The sequence below is a fragment of the Pholis gunnellus genome, assembly GCF_910591455.1.
Source record: "Pholis gunnellus genome assembly, chromosome: 12".
NCBI lineage: Eukaryota > Metazoa > Chordata > Actinopteri > Perciformes > Pholidae > Pholis > Pholis gunnellus.
The window spans coordinates 14,102,152-14,123,996 of record NC_136539.1 but is presented as its reverse complement, the minus strand read 5'-3'; the positions used below and the strand labels follow the sequence as shown (position 1 = coordinate 14,123,996).

Genomic DNA, 21,845 nt, shown 5'->3' with positions numbered 1-21,845 from the left:
TCTCTTCTTTTTTGCATTTCTTTTCCCCTCTCCCTCTCTCTCCCTCTCCCTCCCTCTTCCTCTCCCTCTCTTCCTCTCTCATTCTCCCCGTATCTTCGGTCTGTGCTCGCAGGTCCAATCAGGAAGCCCAAATATGTGGAGAGTCCTCGTGTTCCCTCTGATGCCATCGTTTCAGCACTGAGGAACGTGGCTGATAACAAGGAGTCCTCACATAATGGTGAGTTCACATAATGGCTTTTCGTTCATTTGTGTGTGTGTGTGTGTGTGTGTGTGTGTGTGTGTGTGTGTGTGTGTGTGTGTATATATGTCTGCTTGTGTTTTTGGAGGCATTTGGAAACTTGAACTGACTTAAGAATGAGAAATGTACATGTGGTCGGCTGGAATTCACAACTTTGCCCTCAGACTGTGATCCTCATAGCTGTGTGTTTTTGTATTATATTGAATATCCGTGTTGTGTCCGTGGGGGTCAGGGATAGGTCTCTGTAATTTAAGGGTAGAATCAGCTCCCTGCACGAGTGGTCCATGTAAGTACCAGTGCGTTTGAGCAGTGCTCCTTCATGTAGCCTCTTATACAAACACACAATAGTGCCGTGTTTATTTTAAAGTGTGTGTTTAGATTACAGAGGAGTCAGTTTTCCCTCTGTGCGGGGACACATTGTCTGACCGGAGCGCTGCGTTTTTCTACATGGGAATGTAATGAGGACAAGACCTTACATTTCTCAGTAACTGCACATGTATACGTTTATGTGTGTGTTTCCACGTTTTCCACCAGCCTTTAGTTTTATTCTCTCCTGTATTGGGCATTGTGTTTGAGTGTGTGGGGGTAATGTTCCACTTAGTGCCTTCTTTTGGTTTCCAGCCGAGCAGAGCAGAGCAGGGCACGGCTCAAATTCCTCTCGTTGGCTGGAGCAGAGCTATAGGATGCGTTATCTTTAGCAGAGGGCAACACAGAAAGTGGTGCCCTCTGATTGTACGTGGCTCACATACGCAGACAGTAGTAACCCAGCGCAGCCCAGTCACTGTTGACTGTTACATACCGAGGCACGAGGGTGTGTCTGACGGTCAGCTGGCACGGAGCAGCAGCGTTTGGGGCTCAGAGTGGGCTACCGGCATATAGATAGCAGACGCCAGATAAATGTTATCTCACGACAGCTGGCGCTCTGGCACCGTTTGTCGGCTAATGTTTGCAGAAGTTCTGAGAGGACCTTGGTTCGGAATTTCTTTTTAATAGAAATTCATGGGGAGAATCTATGTAGTCGAGTCACGTTACAATGCTTTTGAGTTTACCTACTGCAGGTTACACAAACAACACTCCTCTTCTCCTTCCTTGAAGCACATGTACATCAAATACACATTCACATGCCGGCGCTAGACACGGTCCTTCTTAAGCTTTCCCTCCTCCCTCTTGCTTCCCAACACAGAGAAAAGAAAAAGAATGCTCTAGGTGTGTGTACTTTATGCTAAAATTACTCTTCCAGCGATATATATACCCGGCCGTACTATCTTCCACGTATGTGACAGACTTACTGACTAAGCCCTCCATAGACTATTTGTTGCAAACAGAAAATGTAGAGAACCATCAAACTGCTTCAGTCTCAAACACACAGAGAGCGCACACAAACACTGAGCTGAGGTTATAAAAAAATGTAACTTTAGCATTTCTGGTCTACTTCTGATGCTAGAGATAGCTGTTACAGATCTGGTCAATTTATGGCAAATAAGAGATGATATGGCCTGTGGTCTGGTAGGATGAGTTGTACCCAGTACATTGTTATTGCTCATTGCAGTGTTGGAACTGCAACAAAGGTCAGTCTCTCTTTACGCAGCTCCAGGCATTGAAGACGTTTTAGTTTATTTTGTAGCTTTGGTAGCGACCCGTACATGCTCTCAAATATTGACTCGGCTCTCGCAGAACTAGAGAAACAGCCAACCTCTTTTTAAGGTAATACAGCTACTTGTTATTGCTGCCACGTACAGTCATTTAATCAATGAATGTAAGTAGCTCAGCCAGGAGAAACTATCTACCTTCTTCTTCCCAAAAGCCATCGTTATCAGGTAAAATAAGTTTACTGCTGAAACATTGCAGGAATGCGCCAACTTACTCAAGTAATTATGTACAATTAGGTGCTGATTGTGATAGCCCAGCTGTTGTAGGAGGACGCCCCACGAACAGCTGAAAGGCTTTTCAACACCGCTACACATGCTATTCCTCTCAAGTGGATACATTCGTACATATAGGAATTGTCCTTTTTTTTATATGAAGTCGCACCATGTAGTTAGATGTAGCGTCTGCCGTCGGCCTGTTGCTGTGCGTCACACGTCGCGCGTGACAAGGACGTTTCCAGTGTTCTTTCGTCAATAACGAGAGCATCCTTCAGCCTGTGTAGTCTACCACTTCAGAGCTGGTAAACAATGCTGCTGAGACAGGAGTAGATGTTTTTTTGACATTGGAGCTTTTTTATAACTAGGTCAGCGTCAGCATGGAATGTTGAAACAGTGCCGGGAGATTCTGAGCTGGTGGAGTCAGTTGGAAGTTTTGCAGCACGGGCACAGTGTGACATTTAGGCCCCAAATAAAAGTGAGTTCTGAGGAGCTTTTGTTTGGTCTCGTGCTGAAGGATGCAACTCTTGGATGCATAAAAGCTATGCCTCTGCATCAATAGTATTTGACCTACAGTGGAGTCATCTCACGCAGCTCTTTGATGAAGGATAGAGTTTCCTGTGCACGTGTGAGTTACGTTTATGTTTGTTTACGTGTGCGTGTATGAGTGCGTGAGTGCATTTGTAACAGGCGGACCAACAGTCGCCTGTCGAAATTGTTTCAGCTGTGGTCTCAGAGCTCTGTCCCTGTCAATCAAGCCTGAACCTCAGGCCCCGTCCTCTCCCACAACTATGTCCCGCCCCCCCCCTGTCACAGCTCCAGTGAGACCTGGGCCCAAGCACTTAGCACCTGTTTCTTCATGTGCTGATTAACTAGTGCTGAGATTAGGACCCAACACATATTCTGTGAATTGATGCCTGTTACAACATCTGACTGTGGCATTGCTTTTACTTCTCTATTGTATTGTAATGTGCAGTTGTCGTAGTAATCCGACCATTCATCTTTGATTTCCTGTATAATCACCCTTTTTGGAGAGCATGTCGTCACTTTTGCTATTCATAGAACTATTATTGTTACTGTTACATTGGGAGATGTAACAGTGAAAACATTAACATTTGTAAATGTAGCCATCTTTAGCTGTCAAATGTTTCATTTTAGCACAACTTATGGCTAAAAAAAGGCCCATCCGTGGCAGAATACAGAACTTAGCACCTTTTACAGATTCAGCCTCATGTTATCCAAGTGTATGTGGCTTTGTGTGAATTGGGTAAATATGGTTTGATTTATTTATTTATTTAAATTTCTGCATTCATGAGATGATGCAGGTAATGTTCGATTATTCTTGTTGTTTTTGTGTGATACTGAACTGGAAAGTGTAGACAAGGAGGATGTGAGGAAGACTTTCTTATATAATAAGAATGAATGCGGTGCGCCAGCTAAGCGTCGAGCATTTTTACAAACTGGCTTCATTTTGTACCATTTACAAAGACTCGAGCCCAATTGTATAATCAAGACCCATTGTTGCCAGTTTCTAGAACTTTTGATGATATTTCGGCAAGCACTCCGAGGTGGCAGCGGAGATGAATGGGCTGCGATTTCGTTTTTGGCTGCAACAGTGAGTCATATTCGTTTCCATGTCATATCAGGTTCATTGCTGATTTCCCTTTTTTAATCAGCTGCTAGAGGCTGACTTTGTATGTTGTTTGTCTTTTTCGTTATTTAATGGTGAAGCTTCATTAATCAGTATTTCTCATCTCTTGAGGATCCTTACACCACAGCGGCTCTGCCCTGCAGGGGTGAATCGCTTCATGATAAAGCTTTAGCTTTGCCGGTCAAATGGTTAATGAAATGCCATCTGTATCTACCGTTAGAGCCACAATAATAACGGCTAGCGTCACGCTGAGATGTCAGTTGCCATCCACTCCCTCCAAACCTTATTTTGCAAGGAGATACTTTATTAACAGTCTAACTTCCGTTCGCTGCAATGTCTCATTGGACACTCCATCTGTGCTTGCAGCTCAAGGACATTTATGGTTCGAACAGTGGAATTATCAATAAGCGTGCTTCAGTGGGGCACGTCACCTCGTACCGCTGAGCTCAAATGGGGAAGCAGGATATATGTTCTCATTGAGGGTTCATTAAACAGGCTCCACAGTTTGTGGTAATGAAACTCCAGCTGCTAATGAGCACCGGCTGGATTGTATTCGCGGCAGGGAGAGAGCCAAAAACAGGTCCGTGGAGCCAGTCCGTTGACGGTGTTCCCCTGCTGCTCCATCCTTCATCTGCTCCTCCTCCCTCCATCTTCCTCCTTCTATCCCTGCACCGCCCGGCTGCTATTTCACACCTGCTCATAAACTTCCTCCGGCAGCAGATAATGATGTTGTTGTCTTTTGCCTCCATTTGCTGTACAGTTACTGGAATAACAAAAAGTGGTTCCAGCTACAGCCCTTTTTTTTTTTTAATCTCCTTGGTAGTGTAAGATATAGAGGACTAATCAGATACTAGCTCATTTTCATTGGGTAGTCATTTAACTTTAGAACTGCCTTCCATCCACATCAAGGCATTTAGCCTCATGTTTAGCGATACTTTAGCCACAGTCTTATCATGTCCACCACAGTATCATAAATTTCGTGAAGTCTTTAATTGATTCCTAAATTTGTGCTGAGTTACGTAAAAGTTTTGATGAAGCCATTAAGTAATGTGAAGTGCTTCGGAATGAGACCAATTATAAACTGGGTTGATGAAGGTAAGAGTAGTTAATGAGAACCATTAGAACAGTGCTGCGGATCCATCACACGTTGTCTCTGGACGGTATTTTATCCACTATGAAATTACAGGAGGTGGGCCATAAGAGACAACACTCAACCAAGCCTGTTTTCTTTCTCGTCAAATCATTTACTGACTCTCCCGAAAAGCTTTTTAGTGTTTCCTTCGTACACACAGGCCTCTAATTAGGACTGTACTGTGTTTGTATAATTGGTTGTTCGTCCATCAGGTTAGCCAGACGTTGCAGTTCAGCCTTTACAACACACAGAACGCCTGCATATTTTATGAAGTAATAAACAGAAATAGATTGGTTAAAGTTGGCACAAACGACATTTCCTCGTGCGTTATGAAATGATAATTGAATGTGAATTTCCGTAAACGTGGTTGTGTGACCGTGGGATCATTGTAAAATATGTGTTGTAATCCAGTGACCCTGAACATAATTTATGTTATGTCCTTATTAGTAACACATTGGTGTCTTTCTCGCTAGTATAATTAATCTGTCATCTAGTCTTTTTGTGTTTCAGTGCAGCAATTTCTTAATACGACAATACGCCGATCCTGCTTAATCTCTGCGAGAGAGAAAAGAGCACACACACGCCTATAGATACAGCTCGGTCCCCAGTGTAAGTGTGTGTGTGGATACGTGTGTGTGTGACTAACCTGCCGTGCCCGAGGTAAAAGAGCCAATGAGCATTAACATGGAACAAGAGCAGATCTAATCTGTGGACACAGGGAGGGAAAGCCAGCAGGTTTGGCTTGTATTCAGCCCACCGCCAGGTTATCTTGGGGGACAGGTAGACCTCCTGCAGTCACAAGTGCTGGTAGCAAGAAACCATAGCATCCCTCTTTTATGCTGACAGCTTGAGAACCTGATGAAATCCACGCTGGCCTCTGTCTTCGGACTGTTGTCAGTTTTGTGTTCCTTATTGGATATAGATTGGAAAGTCCTTTTAGCCATTGTATGCTAAAGTTATCATTTAAACATGAGATACACCAAATATGATTTCTGTTTCATTATGTGTCTCAAATTGAAGAAACTGTTATGAACAAGGAACTAGAGAACATAATCCAGGGACACAGTTGCTACACTAGGACTACTGAACAGCAAGGAGATAATATGCAGAATTGACTGCTGAGAGACGGTGAAAATAACACTGATATCTTGTAATCTTCACGTTGGGCTTCAATTTATATTGTGAGTCATTTTTCTTCTTTCTGCCACTTTGGATTGAATTCGACAAGCAAACTATCAAAACGTCCACGGACCCTTGACTTACAAAGTGACGCTCTACTTTTTGGTCCTCTCGTGTTGGACTTTAGGCAGACTGGACACTCCAACGAATCACTGTCGCGTCCTGAGGTACAAGTGGTGTTATAAGACAGGACGGGCCAGGGCTACTTGTTTTAGCATGCTCATTTCAGTAGATATCTCTGCAACACAGTACATAACACTGTAACCTCCTCACATGATGGTTCATTTTTTGAATGTTTTTCCAAACTAAAATTCTAGCCAGATCTTACACACTGCACCTGTTAAAAGCAGTGGTGGTCGAAAGGTTAGAGAAGAGAGCCCGTGACCGAAAGTTACCCGATTTTGAAACCACAAGCAGGTTGGACAAATCTGGAAGGAAAGCAAAAGAGCGGCATGTGTGTCTCAGTGCGACAGCTGAGGAGCTCTGGAGTAAGACCCTTAACCAACAACAGATAAGACTGGCCAACAGATGAGACGGAGGTTGTTTAGAGCAGCTTCTGGCAACAGAAATAATGGTAAAAAATGATTACAGATCCAGCATTTCCTCAACATCAAGTGAAGGACGGCACAAAAAGTATTTCTAGTCTTCACAAATGCATTATGTTTGCGCTTTTCGGGCCACGCCGCTCTTTTTACAGACTCTCAATTAAAAAGCAACCTGCCACTGTGTGCTAATGTACAGTAGCCATAAATGTGTGGTGTGTAAGGTGCCTCATTTAAAAACCCGGGCCCAGCTGTTCCCATTATCTGTATCCCTCTACTAAAAGTTGATGAAGCCTGCAACGTGTTGTTGTGTACTTCAAATGACTATTTACACACAACCGGCGATCACCAGAGTTTATATCTGCCATGTCCACAGTTTAATTTAATGATGCATCTCAGTTATACTACTCTTGTCACCTTATGATGTTACATGCAAGTGATTTGGATTAGATTAGCTCATGAGTTCTGAAACCTTAATGACAGAAAATCACCAAAATAGAACGTCAAAGTAAGACGATGCCTTAGAAGCTCAGCTTTGAAAGCTTACTTTCACAACATTGTCAAAACCAGTGAATACATTTTTGAAGACTGCCACTCGTACGTGCTCCTAGTTATTAATATTTGGGCATGTTGTGGTTTGTGAGAGGTGACAGTTGAATTATTGTAGTACTCTGTGAAGATTTAACAGGATGTGTACTATAATCCGGTGACCCTGAATCTATAAAGCTGTTGTTGTCGGCAGCGTTCAGGCCTCGATATTGTCTTTGCACCAGTGGTCTTAAAAGGCTCATCTCAAGCATTTACATGAGCAGGGTGACATTCCCTATAAAGAACAGCTTTTCAATGTATGGAGGAAAAGGTGATGCAAGTACACAGCATCCAGTTAGTTTGAGGTTAGCATTCAGTACTACATGGAAAACAGCTTGAGGCCTATTTGATTACTGCTAGGTTTTCTTTCAGGCCGGGGCCGTTTTTTCAGTTTCTCAGAATTTAAGGCAATTGGTTTTCTTCGAAGTGGTGCAACTGGCTTTAAGGCAGTGCCTCCACCACACATATACTGACATCAGGATCAGGCAACCCAGTGAGCGGCTGTGTCCCAGGGTTAACATACATATGCAGAGGCTCAGCTTAGATGCGTGTGCTTGTCTGACATTACTTGCAATACAAGCATCTTGTCGAACACAATTTCCAGCATAGAGCAGCGAGTGTATAGAAGCCTTTGATGAATTGCCGGCGTTCTTTCTTTACATAATTGCTTTTGTGATTATAGCAGACCAGCTGTGTGCATTGTAATTACGACCTCAACAACCATTGGTGTTCTTAAATTAGTGGTGGAATGAGTTCTCACCATTTGCGCAATCTTCTTGATTAGACATGCTTTGTTTTTCCATGTAAAAAAAAAAGAAAAATGATCTACTAATAAGACAGCTAGTCTGGATTGTAATGGATAGTGCTGGAATGACTACAGAAGCTTGCAGTAACGTTGTGATGTATTGTTTCTGTAGTTTCATTTCTAACTGCCAACCAGAGAGGACATGTAACTGCTGCAGTGTATCTGCAGGTGTTACATGTTTTCACTAAAAGGACCAGTCTGCATTGAACCTCTAGATGACACCTGTATGGTACGTCATCCTCATTTTAAGATTACTAGTTGACCACAAGTGCCATTAGCTGTGGTATTGATGTTTTTAAATGCGTGCTCCACTCATATAGAACTCTACCATATCAAATGAAGTGCTTCCTAAACTATCAGCCTGCCACCAGGGGGAGTTTGAGATGTTTTGAATATTTGGTATCATTTTATTTCCCTTCTAGGAGATGCACTGTGAATAAGGCCCAGTCTTATTTTGATGCAAATTTGTACATAAGCAGCAATGTAGCACAACAGGTAAGTGAATATGGTGCTAATTTAAATGTGAAAGTGCATTAAAACATTTTGTCTCTAAAATCAATTAAATATCAGGGATTATCCTTTTCTGCCATTATATTGCAGCCCTAGATGGAGAGTAGTCATTTTAAGGATTTCTCCATATTTACAATAGAGGAGAACACATTGTCTGTACGTGGGTATTCCCATGCCAAAGATGTGTGCGCGTGTGCGCGTGCGTGTGTGTGTGTGTGTGTGTGTGTGTGTGTGTGTGTGTGTGTGTTTGCGTGTCTGATGGCTTGATTTTGAGTTCAGTGGGGCTTGGCAGTACATGTCATTGGGCCAATGGATTGAACTTGTTTATTTATCAGATTGACTGCCAACATTATTAATAACTGTGGAAGAAAGAGGAACATGAAGGAGAGAGGAGGAAAAGGTGCTGACAGAGAGCTGTATAATAAGCCTTTGTACCTTGGACATCTGCCTCTCTCTCGCTCCCTCTCCCTCTCTCTCGCTCTCTCTCTCTCACGCTCCCTCTGTTCACTCTCAGGGAATGTTGGGACTCTTCCTTAATTAGTTTGCCACACCCATATTTGACTTACAAGTATGGATTTTGAAATATAATTGTTCCGTTTCAGCAGACAGCACAGGTACATGTTGTTGCACAAAGTGCCTTATTTGTCTTGAGTTTTAATATATACCCCAAAAACAATATTTATAAGCAAAAATAGATTGCAGGTGATCTCTGCCTTGTTGATGGCATCTCAGCCTTGAAATTGCCGTATTATGCCTTGAGAGTTAGTTTGGCAGGCAGTTTAAGCTGTGTTTGAGAACGCCTATGTCCACTCATTGATATTCAGAGGCTCTATGAGTGAGAGCTGTAAACAACCAGAAAGCCCTGGATTTGGCACTTGAAGCGTTGCAGGACACACACACGCACGCACACACACACGCACACATTCCCTGCTTTCTTAACAATGCTAGACATTCACATGTCTTCAATTTCTTTTCAGACACACACACACACACATGGACACACACTTAAGTCATGCAAGCCATGCAAGCCCCCGCCACACTCCCTCTCTCTTTCTCTCACTCCCTTGCTCTCCCCCCCCCCCCCCCCCCCCCCCCCCCCCCTCTTCGAGCCTGCACCACATCAGCAGCAGCTGGAGAGTGCAGCACAGCGTTTCAGAGCAGAGCCGAGGAGGGCAGGGCAGGCAGAGCGGCCCTGTGTGGGCCATCCAGTGGAGAGAGGGAATCTGCCCGCTAACGTTAAGCATTTCTCTCCCCCCCCCCTCTCTCTCTCTCTCTCTCTCTCTCTCTCTCTTCTCTAGAGCTGCAAGCAGAGAAACAACCAAGCTCCTCCTCCCCTGCCACTCAGGAACTGATGACAAGGCTGGGCTTTTTACTAGGAGAAGGGATCCCGGGTACGGCACGCATACCTATGGACGACAAGATTGAAAAGAAGGTATTTCATTTTCTCCCTCCCCTTCCAACTCACCCCCTGTTTCAGCAGCAGCTGCTGCCACTGCTGCAGCACACAGATAGAGAGATAGAGAGAGTAAGGATGAGAGGAGGAGGGAGTTGTGTCAGTGTAACAGAAGAATGGATTTTTTTTGTTGCAGCTTGATTCATTTTTTTCCCCACTGTGCATTATCTTTGGATGGGGATTTAGGATGCACCTCTGGGAGTCATTTTTTTGGCACAACAAACAACGGTAACTGTCAAACTGTTTTGTTCGAGATGATAAAGAGGTTTTAAGAAAGTAACTGAATATTTAAATTCCTGCTGCATGTGGTTTTATTCTCTCTCCAGTGTGGTGTGTGAGTCTCTCAGTAACTTGAGTGCTATTCCAGGGGCTCTTGAGTCTGTAACAAGAGTGACTGAGTCCCCGTCCAGAAATAGAGTTATGTTCGGTCTGAGTCTCAGTTTGTTTGGTTCTACTAATTAAGCTCCGGCTGTGTGAAGAGCAGAGCCCAGCACGCTACGCTTCCCTCGTTTATCTCGTGTCTTAGACACGTTTTGACACTGAACCGGCAATTCTCGGAATGAGAAAGAGACTCGCAAAGTATTTTTGTGAATCGCGTTCATTAGTTGAGACGTGGGAATGGTTTGTTTGTGTGCGTGTAGGTGTGTGTGTTTTTTGAGCTCAGTTGGGGAGGAGCACTTTATTGTCATCTGTCAGCAATTCTCTTTTCCTCCTTACTGCTGTTTTACAACGTGAGTTTAAACTCAGCATGCTTGGTTTTTTTAGTTCTTCCAAACAGTAAATTATTAAATGTCAGTTAGCTGTTTGGCTCCCACTGTGATTTGTTAGGTGGCATAAGCTCCGGGTGCAGCCCGTGGCTGGAAATTGCTGGGCAAATACTACTGGCATGCTGTCGCAAAAAAAAACAAAACAAAAGCAGGTTGGACTTGTTGTGTGGTTCATATTAGCATTCCACAAGTTGTTAATGATGCCTTAAGCCATGTGGCATCCCTCCTATTCTGCTGCTTGTATTCATTCAGTGTGCCACTGCACAAACATGAAGACCTTTAAACAGCAACAGTCAGTACATCTCCAACGAGACGTCGGTCCCACTTCTATCTCAAATTGGCTCAGCGTTGGTGAGTCTCGCTGTTTTGCGAGTTCAGTCGGGGTGAAGAGGAATAGATTTTTTTTGCAGCAGAAATACTGCAGTAAGGTTTTTAAGCAGGACATGGACAAGCTCAGTTATAATCACTACATTTAACAGTAAGTGCTGTAATTGTTCCAGTTGGGTTATTATTGAAAACAAATGTTGTGCAGTCTGTTAAAGAGGCTTTTTAAACTGGTTATGGATGTTTTGAGTTCAGGTACAATGTTAGAAATGGTTTGTGAGGGTTTGCTGAGATTTTAATTGGAGCGGTTCATTTGAGGCGATGCACAGTCTTGTAGTAAGTGGTGCTGTAGAAGTCATCTGTGGGGTGAAAAGTTCCTCAGGCAACAAAATATGTGCAGCAAAGTTAATCTATTGAGTACGAGGATTGATTTAATTTGACCTGGGCTTGTAATAGTGTTTTTTTAATTAGGAATGTTATGTGTGTGGAGTAGCGTATGTGGAACTGTTTGACGGCTTTTGGCTCTTCTGACAGTGGGCATAGATGATTCTTGAGCTACAGTATGTTGTGTGGAATCAGAATACTGTTGAAAGAAGATGGGGAAACAGGACAAACCAGCTTTAATTTGGATTTCTACGGTTGTCGGTTAGCTCAAACAAAGATTCAGCTGCTGTTTGGTTGAGAGACAGGCTTGGTGGCATGCATGAGAAAAGGTATCCATTGTGTCACAACAAAGTAGATACTTCGTCCCTTGTGAATTTCTCTTCAGGCCTATTTTGGTCCCTTCAGACATATGAGTGTGTAATTTTCAAGCCTTGCTCCATTTACAGCGCTTATGCCCATTCGGCTTGTGTGTCATGCTCACACGTTAAATGCTCGTTTATTTTCGAGGGAATCGTTTGCATTGCTTTTACATGATCCTGGTAAATAGGCAATGAACTTGGATCAAATCACTCTTACAGTTGCTCATGCTGAAAAAATGCGATTATGTTGCCAGCTGTTTATATTGGGTCGATTTCATACTTCGTTGACATATTTGATTAGTAGAGCACATTCTTTGTGTACCTTAACCCTTTTCCGCTTTCTTTCTTCTACCCAGTGCTCTGTGATTAGCCAGGGTATCAGCCCCTGCTCTACACTGACCAGCAGCACCGCATCTCCCAGCACTGACAGCCCATGTTCAACGCTCAACAGCACGGCCAGCCGCCCCCCTCTCAGCCGTTCCAGCCCCTGTGGGACCATCACCAGCCCCAGCTCCACCCTTGAAAGCAAAGACAGTGGGATCATCGGTGAGAAATAACCAACTCCTTTATCATATTCTAACAGCAACTTGTATGGAGTAGGTAAAAACTGAAACTAGTTGTACCCATATCCTTACCTAATGGTACCCGGTGGAGTTTTGGACTGAAAGTAGCATTAACGAGCGATGTTTTTACAAGGAACTCCCCATTTTGTTTGTTTCTTCTTGGACGCAATACACCTTCTTGCCGCAGGTTTAACGCTATAGGCTGCGAGAATGTGCAGATTTATGTAACAGGCCAAAGCTAGCAAACATGGATGGAATATAGGATTTAAAATATCATTTTTGGCGGTTTTTCCATACGACATTTCGAGGATTAATATGGCAGGAATCAACGATTTGCTATGTAAAGATATGGTGGAGTAATGTCCTCCTGAGTAGAGAATAAAGTAACACTCCTTGTGTGTGTGTTGTAATACGACTCAGCCATCACCATGTTTCCAACTACAGCTCCTTTAAAGTCGGCTTTGCAAATGTTTTATGAGGAGAAGCAAAGCATCCAACACCATTTTCAGGTCTCAGAGATATAGACTCCCAAGACCCTGAATGTAACTAGAGGTGTTTTTAATAATGTTTACTGTTGTACCGCAGTTGTGTTTGTTGAATTCGTGTATTTTTGCATCATCCTGAACAGTTTTTTCAGACATTCATATCTGAACCTTCATATCATAAAACATGAGAATGTCCGTCAGCTTCAAACTGACTTCCCTGCTGTTTAAATCCACTCGTGGTGTCTTTGCCAAAGCAGTCAGTAACCGTGCTAGTCAATCCTCTAGATTTCTCTGCACACACACTCCACTATATTATTATCAACTAATTACATCACTTCCAATGAAGCTTTTCTATTCAATCTGAGAATGTTACCTCATGTGCACATTGTGATTTAGACCACAAAGTCTCCCCTGTGTCGTGTCACTCATTCATCATTTTGTTAAACCCATTGGATTTCTTTGTGGCACTGAATAGCATTTGTGTCGGGTTGTATTAAACCGCCATGTGTCAGTTATTGAGTTTGTATAGAGCTGTTCCTGTATGAGAGAGCATTGAGGTGACAGTTGCTACAGTTTGACGTGGTATTATATCTCCAGTAATAGCCTTGCAAGACATCTGGGGATTTACACAAGCTGACAGGAATACGACGTGGTCTATTGATATATTAATCCGTCTGCTATTTCTACTCACAAACCTTCCGGTGGCTATACAAATGTTCGAAATTCATTCTGAAAATGTCTTTTGAATATTTGCGGTGGGAATTCAATAGCAAATTGTAACAGCAGGATCCCACAGTTATCCTCGGTTGAACTTCTGAAGGGATTTTTTTGGGGGGGAAAAAGTAATATTCTTGTATGAACTAACTAGAATATGTCACATGTTATGCCTATTTAGTTAACCCTTTGCCATGATTGTTCTGCAGCACAAAGCGATGCATGCCAAAGCCAGATAAAAAACACAACAATTTGGATTTCAAGTGCTGCAGAGACTGATTACCATGAGTCAGTCTTTCTGTCCCCCCCCCCCCCCCCCAGAGTAATATCTTGGCTAGCTGTTAAATAATTTATGGAAGCTGTGATATAGTATCTTCCAGCACGGGACATCGACTGCCACCCAGCATGGTCTATCTCGTTGTAAAGCTACTTTACTTCTGTCAAATCAAGAGTTTACTTTGCGAGAGAATGACACAATGTGACGTTGGTCTACAACATCCCACCCACCTGCCTTGATAAGACCGTGCAGGCATGGAAGAGAACAAAGCTACGCTGTGTCCATAAGTCAGATTCCAACCGGTGATTAATGTTCCCCGTTCTTTTGAAGTTTGACTCCGACTCTGATTTCAAAAGCACATTAATTTGGCTTTGTACTGCCGTTAAAAGCTCCTTGGTGGATTTGGGAGATTTCGCAATGTCTTAACATTTACAAAATAGCTCCCAGAGGAGTTTTTTGCATAGGGTGCCTGGAGGAATGACTTATAACAGCCCTGTAGCAATAACTATAGCCGGCCCTTCCTATGGTAAAATGACACGCTCACCATACTTTTGAATGGATAACTAAAATGATATTCATCATAATTATATGAATATTATATTTCTCTATAGTTTGCAATCAATGTAACCTCCTTTTCGCTCTGATTGATAACTGCTAATGGGTGTGTTATGTTAATATTAGTAATGATGTAACGTGCTGCGGCATTATCAAATCCAGATTACGAGTGTGTGTGATGAAAAAGCAGCCAGCTGGACAGTCCGTTCCTGTCCTCTGACCGTACTGATGTTTCTGTTTCCAGCTGCAGCTCGTGTAGCTTTGGCCCTCCGCTCATCTTTTAGGATTGTATTAGATGCCTGTGTTGGCCGGAGGGAGGATTAAAGGATTTGTTGTCATGTTAGCAAAACACCTGTCTGGACATAAAAATACTGAAGGCAGTTTCAAACCCTACTTCTTCCCTCTACTCTTACATTTTTTTTTTTATATATTCAAGGTTGAATTTTGTGTAAAAAAAGTACAGCATCCAGTAGCTGTTTACGGCGTGTTATATACACAGGCTCCTTCAACTGATGATCGGTGGAAAGAACATGAAGCGTTTTAAGATTCTGGCCTCAGGAAATGAATTCCAGTCCATGCTATCGTGTATTTCCAGTTTTCATTAGTGCAAGCAGACAGTCTCTGTAAAGTCAGGTGGTTAACAGTGTTGATAAGGGCGATGAGAAAAAGCAGCGAATTATTCAAAGTTAAAAGTTCCATTACAGCTCAGTATCTCATTAGAGATGAAGACGGATAAATGTTCATAGCACACAAAGAGCATCTTACCTCCCTCACTGGCTCTAATTCCCCCCTCTGTTTAATCTCCCCGCAGCCACCATCACTAGCTCCTCTGAGAATGATGACCGCAGTGGCTCCAGCCTGGAGTGGAGTAAGGATGGCAGCCTGAGAGGCAGTGGGCGCCATGGCCTGGCACAGAGTGTGCGGGCCGACACCTGCTCTCCTGTGGCCGAAGAAGACTCCAACAGCGCCACTGCAGCACCAGCCGACACCCCATCCAGGACAGACCAGCAGCAGCAGCAGCAGCAGCAGCAGCAGCAGTCCAACACATCAGCAGGGGCACCACAGCAGCAAAGCCACTCACCCGAGGGACCCTATCCATACTCATCGCAGACATCTTCTTCCCTCATGATGCCGAGGCCGAACTCTGTAGCAGGTAAGAGCCCTCTTTTTTTTTTTTTTTTTGAGCATTCGACATCTGGATGTCTGCTGGGCAGAAGGGAGCAAGAAATGGATCTGTATACCTTTCCTCCGTGGCTGCGCTCATTTAGCATTACAAGAAACATTTATTTAAGTTTTCCTCTTGTTTGCCTAGTAACCTTTTGTTATGCTGAGAACATGTGAAGCTCTGACGGTGTGCTTGGGTGTCCCGCTGAATCGCATTGCCAGTCAGTTCAGTGGCGCTATGATGTGATCCGTGCCCGAGGCTGACAAGTGTGCTGTCATTTTGAGTGCAAGCAAGTGACGGATACAGGCAGGAAAAGAAAGCATGCGTAGATGTAGAAGGAATGAGAAGTTCTTCAGGAGAAGTGGGGTATCAAGGCAGAAGTTTGGGATTAGGCAGCTGTGGCACGGACCTGCCTCCCATTTGAGACCCGAGCGCAAACCACTGCCTGGCTGATCTGTTCTGCATTCCTGCCCTAGAACCTCCCTGTTATGGCTCAGCTCGACATATCCACACAGCTGTCACAGTTGTTGATATCCCTCCGCAGCCCCCTTTCCCCCTTTTTCCATTCCCAGAGCTCCTCCACTCTGCCTCCCTCTGTTTTTGCCGTTACTGCTTTTGACCTTGGCCATAACTTTTACATCTTCCTTTAAAAACTAAAGCCCTCACTGAATGCCATGGTTGAGCTAGTATTTGAGATCCTGGTGTTGCAGGATTCACTAAGGACAGCTGTTGGATTTTAATGTGTAAGTGAACTGTGAAATCACCAGCCATGTAGTCTGCAGCTCATGCTCCGGACCCAGGGGAGTAGGCTGCACATGCTTGCTGTTAGGCTGACTAGACACTGGAACTAACAGCAATATGAACATAAAGGACACGAGTTAAATGTTAACTCGCTTTAGCGGTAGCAGTCTAGAGTGTGGATGGTGTGTAAATGGTACAACAGATGAAAGAAGCACTCTTCGAGGGGGGAAGATGAAGATTGTTACGGAGGTGAGAGTAACAGCTTGAAGAGCAGATGAACCTAATCACACTGCGTTATACAAGCTGATCACTTCATTGGTGATTTCTGAGTCACAGGAAATTACAAAGGCAGGGGGCAGACTGTGAAGAACTGGGGAAAGAAGCATGGAAATATAGAGTAGTATGTCCCTCAACATGTGACTATTAGTTTTTAGCTAGGAGATGATGTATTTTTTTTATATATATATTTATTTTGGGGCTTAGGAATATAACAGGGTTTAGAGCGTTTTACCCATTTCACCTGGATGGCCCAGCGGCCAATGAGTTGAAGATCAAATGCTTTAATGCTCCTGCAAAATACACCTCCCTTGGGTTTGGCCTTGATGAAATTCAGTCACTAAACACTCGTGTCTGTGGTTTTTCTCTCTAACAACATCAAACTTAAGTTCCTGCTTTGTTTGAATGAACTTATTGTGAATCACAGTTGACAAAAGCATGTGCAGAATAAATGTAATGTTAAGAGGCCATGTTTGTCTGAGATCCTTGAAGATGTTCAACAAGAAGCCCATTTATATGCCGAAAGTAGTCCTTGCAGTGCTCTTTTTCTATTGGCAAGAGAGGAAGATGGTTTAGGTATAAGAGAATAATGCATGGCTGGTAACATAAAATGCAGTTCATAGCTTGTGTATGTATATCCCACACTGTGCACTGCTTTTGCACAACACTGATAATATTTCTACAGCCCACCGTTGAATCTGTACCCACATTGCAAACATGAAGTGGTACATGTACATTTACATTGTGCCGTACAGATGCCCTTCAATTGTTCCATGACCCTTTTACACCTCATCCTTATTTTGCCGCTGACATAAACCTGAACGGCACAGACACACACTGGCTCATAAAGCTAACAGACCAGGAGATATATTTGATTGTTAATGTGTGTTGGTTTGCGTGTGAGCGGCGGTGTGCAGCATGTCTCCCCGTGCGCTCCCAAAGTTTATTGGCTGATGTCATAGTTATGCAGCTTCGCCCTCTAGGGTCCTGCAGAATTCACACCTCAGATTTTATGCTGTGTGGCAAAGCCCCGAGAGAGCACATGAAGGACGTGGTGAGACAACTTCATTTATGGCCAGGAGATAGTGCTTGCTTTCAGCTGATGCTCAAGGATATTGTATGAAAAAAAAAATATTCTAAAGAAGCATACCGAAGCAGGAAGGACCTGCAGTAAATGAATGAGATACAAAAGAAAGAAAAACATAAGTGCATTCACTCTATGTGCCAGTACCTCTGCGACTATTTTCCATTGTGTGGTTCTGTGTCCCAGCACATTGGATAATGAGATGTCTGCGGTGACTTTACCTATTTGATAGACATTAAGTTAGGACAATGCGCATGCAAAACGTCAGATAACTGCAATTTAATGATCCCCTCCCCACTCCCTGATAGATTCTAGGGGGTGGAAAACACTTCCTCCCCCCCCCCACACACACCATGCTTTCGAATTTTCAGTCAATAAACTTTCGTTCCATGTCAGCTCCTCGAGGTCTGAGACCACGGCACTCTGCTTGAAAACCGTGCATTGCTCCCTTTGGGTTGGGAGTCACTGCTGCTCCAAATGAGGTCAAGTATCTCAGGGTCTTGTTGACAGATGAGAGTAATGGTAAGAGTTCCACAGGCGGATTAGTGTGAAGTGGACAGTGATGCCGACCTCGTACTGGACTGTTATGAAGTACGGAGTTGATCTACGCTCGTGTTTTCAAGAGAACGGTAGCAACAAATAAAGTGACGCTTCTTTGCAGGGTGTCAGGATTGCACCCTTAGGCTCCGTGCGAGGAGCTCGGACATCTGAAAGGTACTAAGTAGCTGTTTCTTGAAGCTGAAAAGAGCCAGTTTAGCGACTATGCGGAGACCCCTACGTGGACTTAGAGTCCATCTAAATGAAACTCTGTTCTGTTCTTGTATTGATCGACTAAGCATTGTAATATCCAGGCATCACAGCGCATGCATTTTCTGAGAGTTGCAGCACAAAGGCCAAATCTTCTAAGAGGCAAAGTGGATTTTGCCCATCTGCCTCATGCCAATCAACAGGGTTATAGCTGTGCCTCTAGAATGTTAACTATGTATGTGGAAGGAATGTCCACTTATTGCAGAGAAGGGTTATTTGCACTGCCTCGGTGAACACACACACACACACACACACACTCATGCTGTTGCTAGCTTGTCCCTGAACTGTTGTATGAACTCGCGCAGCACTGTGTGTGTGGAGTCTGCATTTGCTGTGTGCAAGTTGCACAAATGTTGGCTTGCACCAGCTGTCACCGCTGACAGAGTTGAATTGTGATGCCTCTTCAGGAGCAGTCTGTAATTGCATCATTAGTTGGTAGTCTGAGGCACCATCTTGGCCACCATTCGTCACAGAATACATTTTCTGCCGTATCGTGTGAGTCATCATTAAAGTTCTAACAACCGCAATAGCCACCACATTTATTTATCATCCATTTAAAATGAGAATGTCCCCTGTTTAGAGCGAGCAATTGACCACATGCACAGTACAGTAACGGCTGTGTGGGCTGTGAGTTTTTTTTTTCCTGGGCTTCTTTGTGCTTTTTTTTTCCTCCGCGTCCTTGCAGCAAACAATCTGAGCATTTAACCTCCCTTGAAAATGCAGTCCTCTTGAGTCTTTCCACAGTCCGGCATCAAAAGCCTGTTGAGACGGCTCCCGCCAAACAAATGACATGTTTCTGCTCGTAATATAAATGTCTGTCTTGATTCAGTAGGAATCACAATATGTAATTCATTAATATTTGATTTAAGACCAATTTTTCGTTTATTTCTTTTCAATCCGGTGCAGAATAACTCGATGGAGAAGAGCGTATGTTCAAACAGAGGTCTCTCAATGGTTGACAACATTTCACTTCATGTGTCTCGCTCTATATACTAAGGTAATAAGTCCCTGGGCCATATTAGTTGTGACCACTTTTAATTCCATGGTTTTGAAATCTTAGCTTGAGCTGCTTGTGGTCGGGTTGCTCGGACAGGCAGATCGAGTTCGGCTCACCGTGGCTCAGGAATGGTGCTCCAGTGCATCCGTGGTGTTCTGCTATTTGACAGAGCTTTGTGGTCAGAGCCATGTTGAGGTACAGTACACAGTTTCTACTCCAAAGCCATCTGCTCCTCCTGGCAAAAAAAACAAAAAACTCGTGCTCTGTGATATATTACGCGATGCTCTTCAAGGATACGCTATTCATCTATCAAACCCTTTGAGGACAGTGACAAGGTAAGGTTTGAGAGCAGCTCGCATCTGTGTTTTATCAGAAGGACTGAAGTCTTCTCCAGCTGGTCCATGTGAACAATGACTCAATGATGTCTGCGAAGGTCAGAGAGTGATCTTTTCAAATTAAAAAAATCATGTCTGTCAGTATTGCAACATGTAGATTATGGGTTTTTAGATTCAACATGGTGTAGTCCCTGGAACAGTACGGCATGATGTGTTGTAGCTGATAAACTGTAAGCTCGTGTCCTCCCCGGTAGTGCCAAAGACAATATTGTCTCCTGTAATTGCTGGACCGGAGAGCATCTTCCTGTTTTTGTCAGTGTTTTGTGATGTAGCCATGGAGTTCTCCTCTGCCTCTGGCTTCACGTAAACGGAGATCTTTTTCAGTACGAGATTGAAAAGAAAGCACAAAGAAAACGGATAACCCCATTCGTATCGTCCGGCTCTCTAAAAAGGTCACGGCGACATCTTTAAAATGTCCACTCTCAGAGGTTTCTTTGGTGCGTCTATGTCACAGCAGGAGCAAAAATACAAACCTTTGCAGAGCTCAATCTGTGTCAGTTTTGAAAAGCCATTTAAAATTCTGCTCAGTGGCACTCCATTGGTAGATCAGAACTTGCCAAAAAGCCTAATCTCAAAGGGACAATGTGTTAGCCACCACAGAGCCATCTGGCTATGTTTGATTGATAGCACCCCCGCTATTGAGAACGATGGAATACTGTAGGTGTTGAGGAACTATGCAACTGTTCTCACGGCGTGAATCTCTCAGTGTCCAAGGTGTCTTTTTTTTTTTCTTCCTATCTTTAGCTCTTGCCACTGACTTTTTTTCCAGTGAGGTATGTCTTTTAAGTTGTGCATGCTATTCCTGTGTAGGAAATCCTTTTCAAAGCTCCTCTTGTCTGTCGGTACGCCGGTTGGCTGGATGCACCACTTAGGACCAGACTGAAATACCTCAGTAACCATCGGATGGATTGCCACGAAGGCTTGTACAGAAATTCACGACACGTTCCCCTCCAGGATAAACTTGAATGACTTTAGTGGTCCCATAACTCTTCACGTCGCGCCGTCATCCGATCAAAATTTTAATTTGCCCAATTGTTTGGTTTATGACCAAATAATGAGCTTCCTACAGCCCCAGCTGTACTTTGTTGCTCACACTTATTATAACATGTTAGAGTGCTAACTCTCTAATCTAATGCGTGCTTATCTCAGGGCACGAAATGCAGTCGTCTGTACATGCTGCAGTGGGAAAACAGTGTTTCATAATCAAAGCACAGCACAAGAAGTTTGACACGCAACAACTCGGTGAAGCTTTTTACATATTCATTTTTCACAAAAGTGGACTGTGGCAGTCGGACTTTTAGTTCAAGTTTCCATGGTAACACGCCACATTTATGTAAAGGCCACTTACAATTCTACTTTGCACTTACAGCAGTCGTCTTGATCTAAAGCGCTTCTGAATTAACGGGGCAGAGGATGACTGGAGTTAGAGGTGATGTTAAAGATTTAGTACAGATAATTCACCACAGCCATCACGAATAAGGGTGGGTGGGCCAGAATTAAGAATATCTATTTTTTAAACCATTTAAACCATGTTATTGTGACATATTTCTTATATTAAGATTTCTGGGTTCATAGTTCCCATCTCTCACACAACACTTGGCCTAATACCTTTACTGTATGCTTTTTGTATATTTAGGTGATCATTACAACACATTGATATCAAGATTATGCTGAATTAAGAATCACAGTTTTGACATTTTAAAGCAGTTTATACCAGAGACACTTCTTCTGTTTTACCTTTTCACAGTGAAAGCCCAAGACATGTACAGTATATTGCATACCTGTCACCAGAGGGTAGTCAAATTCTCAAAGAGACATTTTGCTAAAAGGAAACTCAATAAAATAGTTTAAGGCTATGCAGCAATTTACCTCAGACAGACGCTGCCAGAATCCAGAAGCTGCTCCGAGTCAGTCCTCTGCCTGCACATGTGTGAATCTATTCAAAACCTTTATTGCAATAGGGCTGCAACTGTCACAAATTTGTATTGCTGC

The 21,845-nt window shown here is 43.4% G+C and overlaps 1 protein-coding gene across 1 annotated transcript in view; it reads left to right on the top strand.

Moving 5' to 3' along the window:
- The first annotated feature begins 9,861 nt into the window (after positions 1-9,861).
- tanc1b (tetratricopeptide repeat, ankyrin repeat and coiled-coil containing 1b) overlaps positions 9,862-21,845 on the top strand; it is a 40,695-nt gene continuing 28,711 nt past the window's right edge. The window contains exons 1-3 of the mRNA XM_079170064.1: positions 9,862-9,939; positions 12,151-12,340; positions 15,200-15,541. Of these exons, the coding sequence (XP_079026190.1) occupies positions 9,916-9,939; positions 12,151-12,340; positions 15,200-15,541 (556 nt within the window). The 5' untranslated portion in view covers positions 9,862-9,915. The remainder of the gene's footprint in view (positions 9,940-12,150; positions 12,341-15,199; positions 15,542-21,845) is intronic.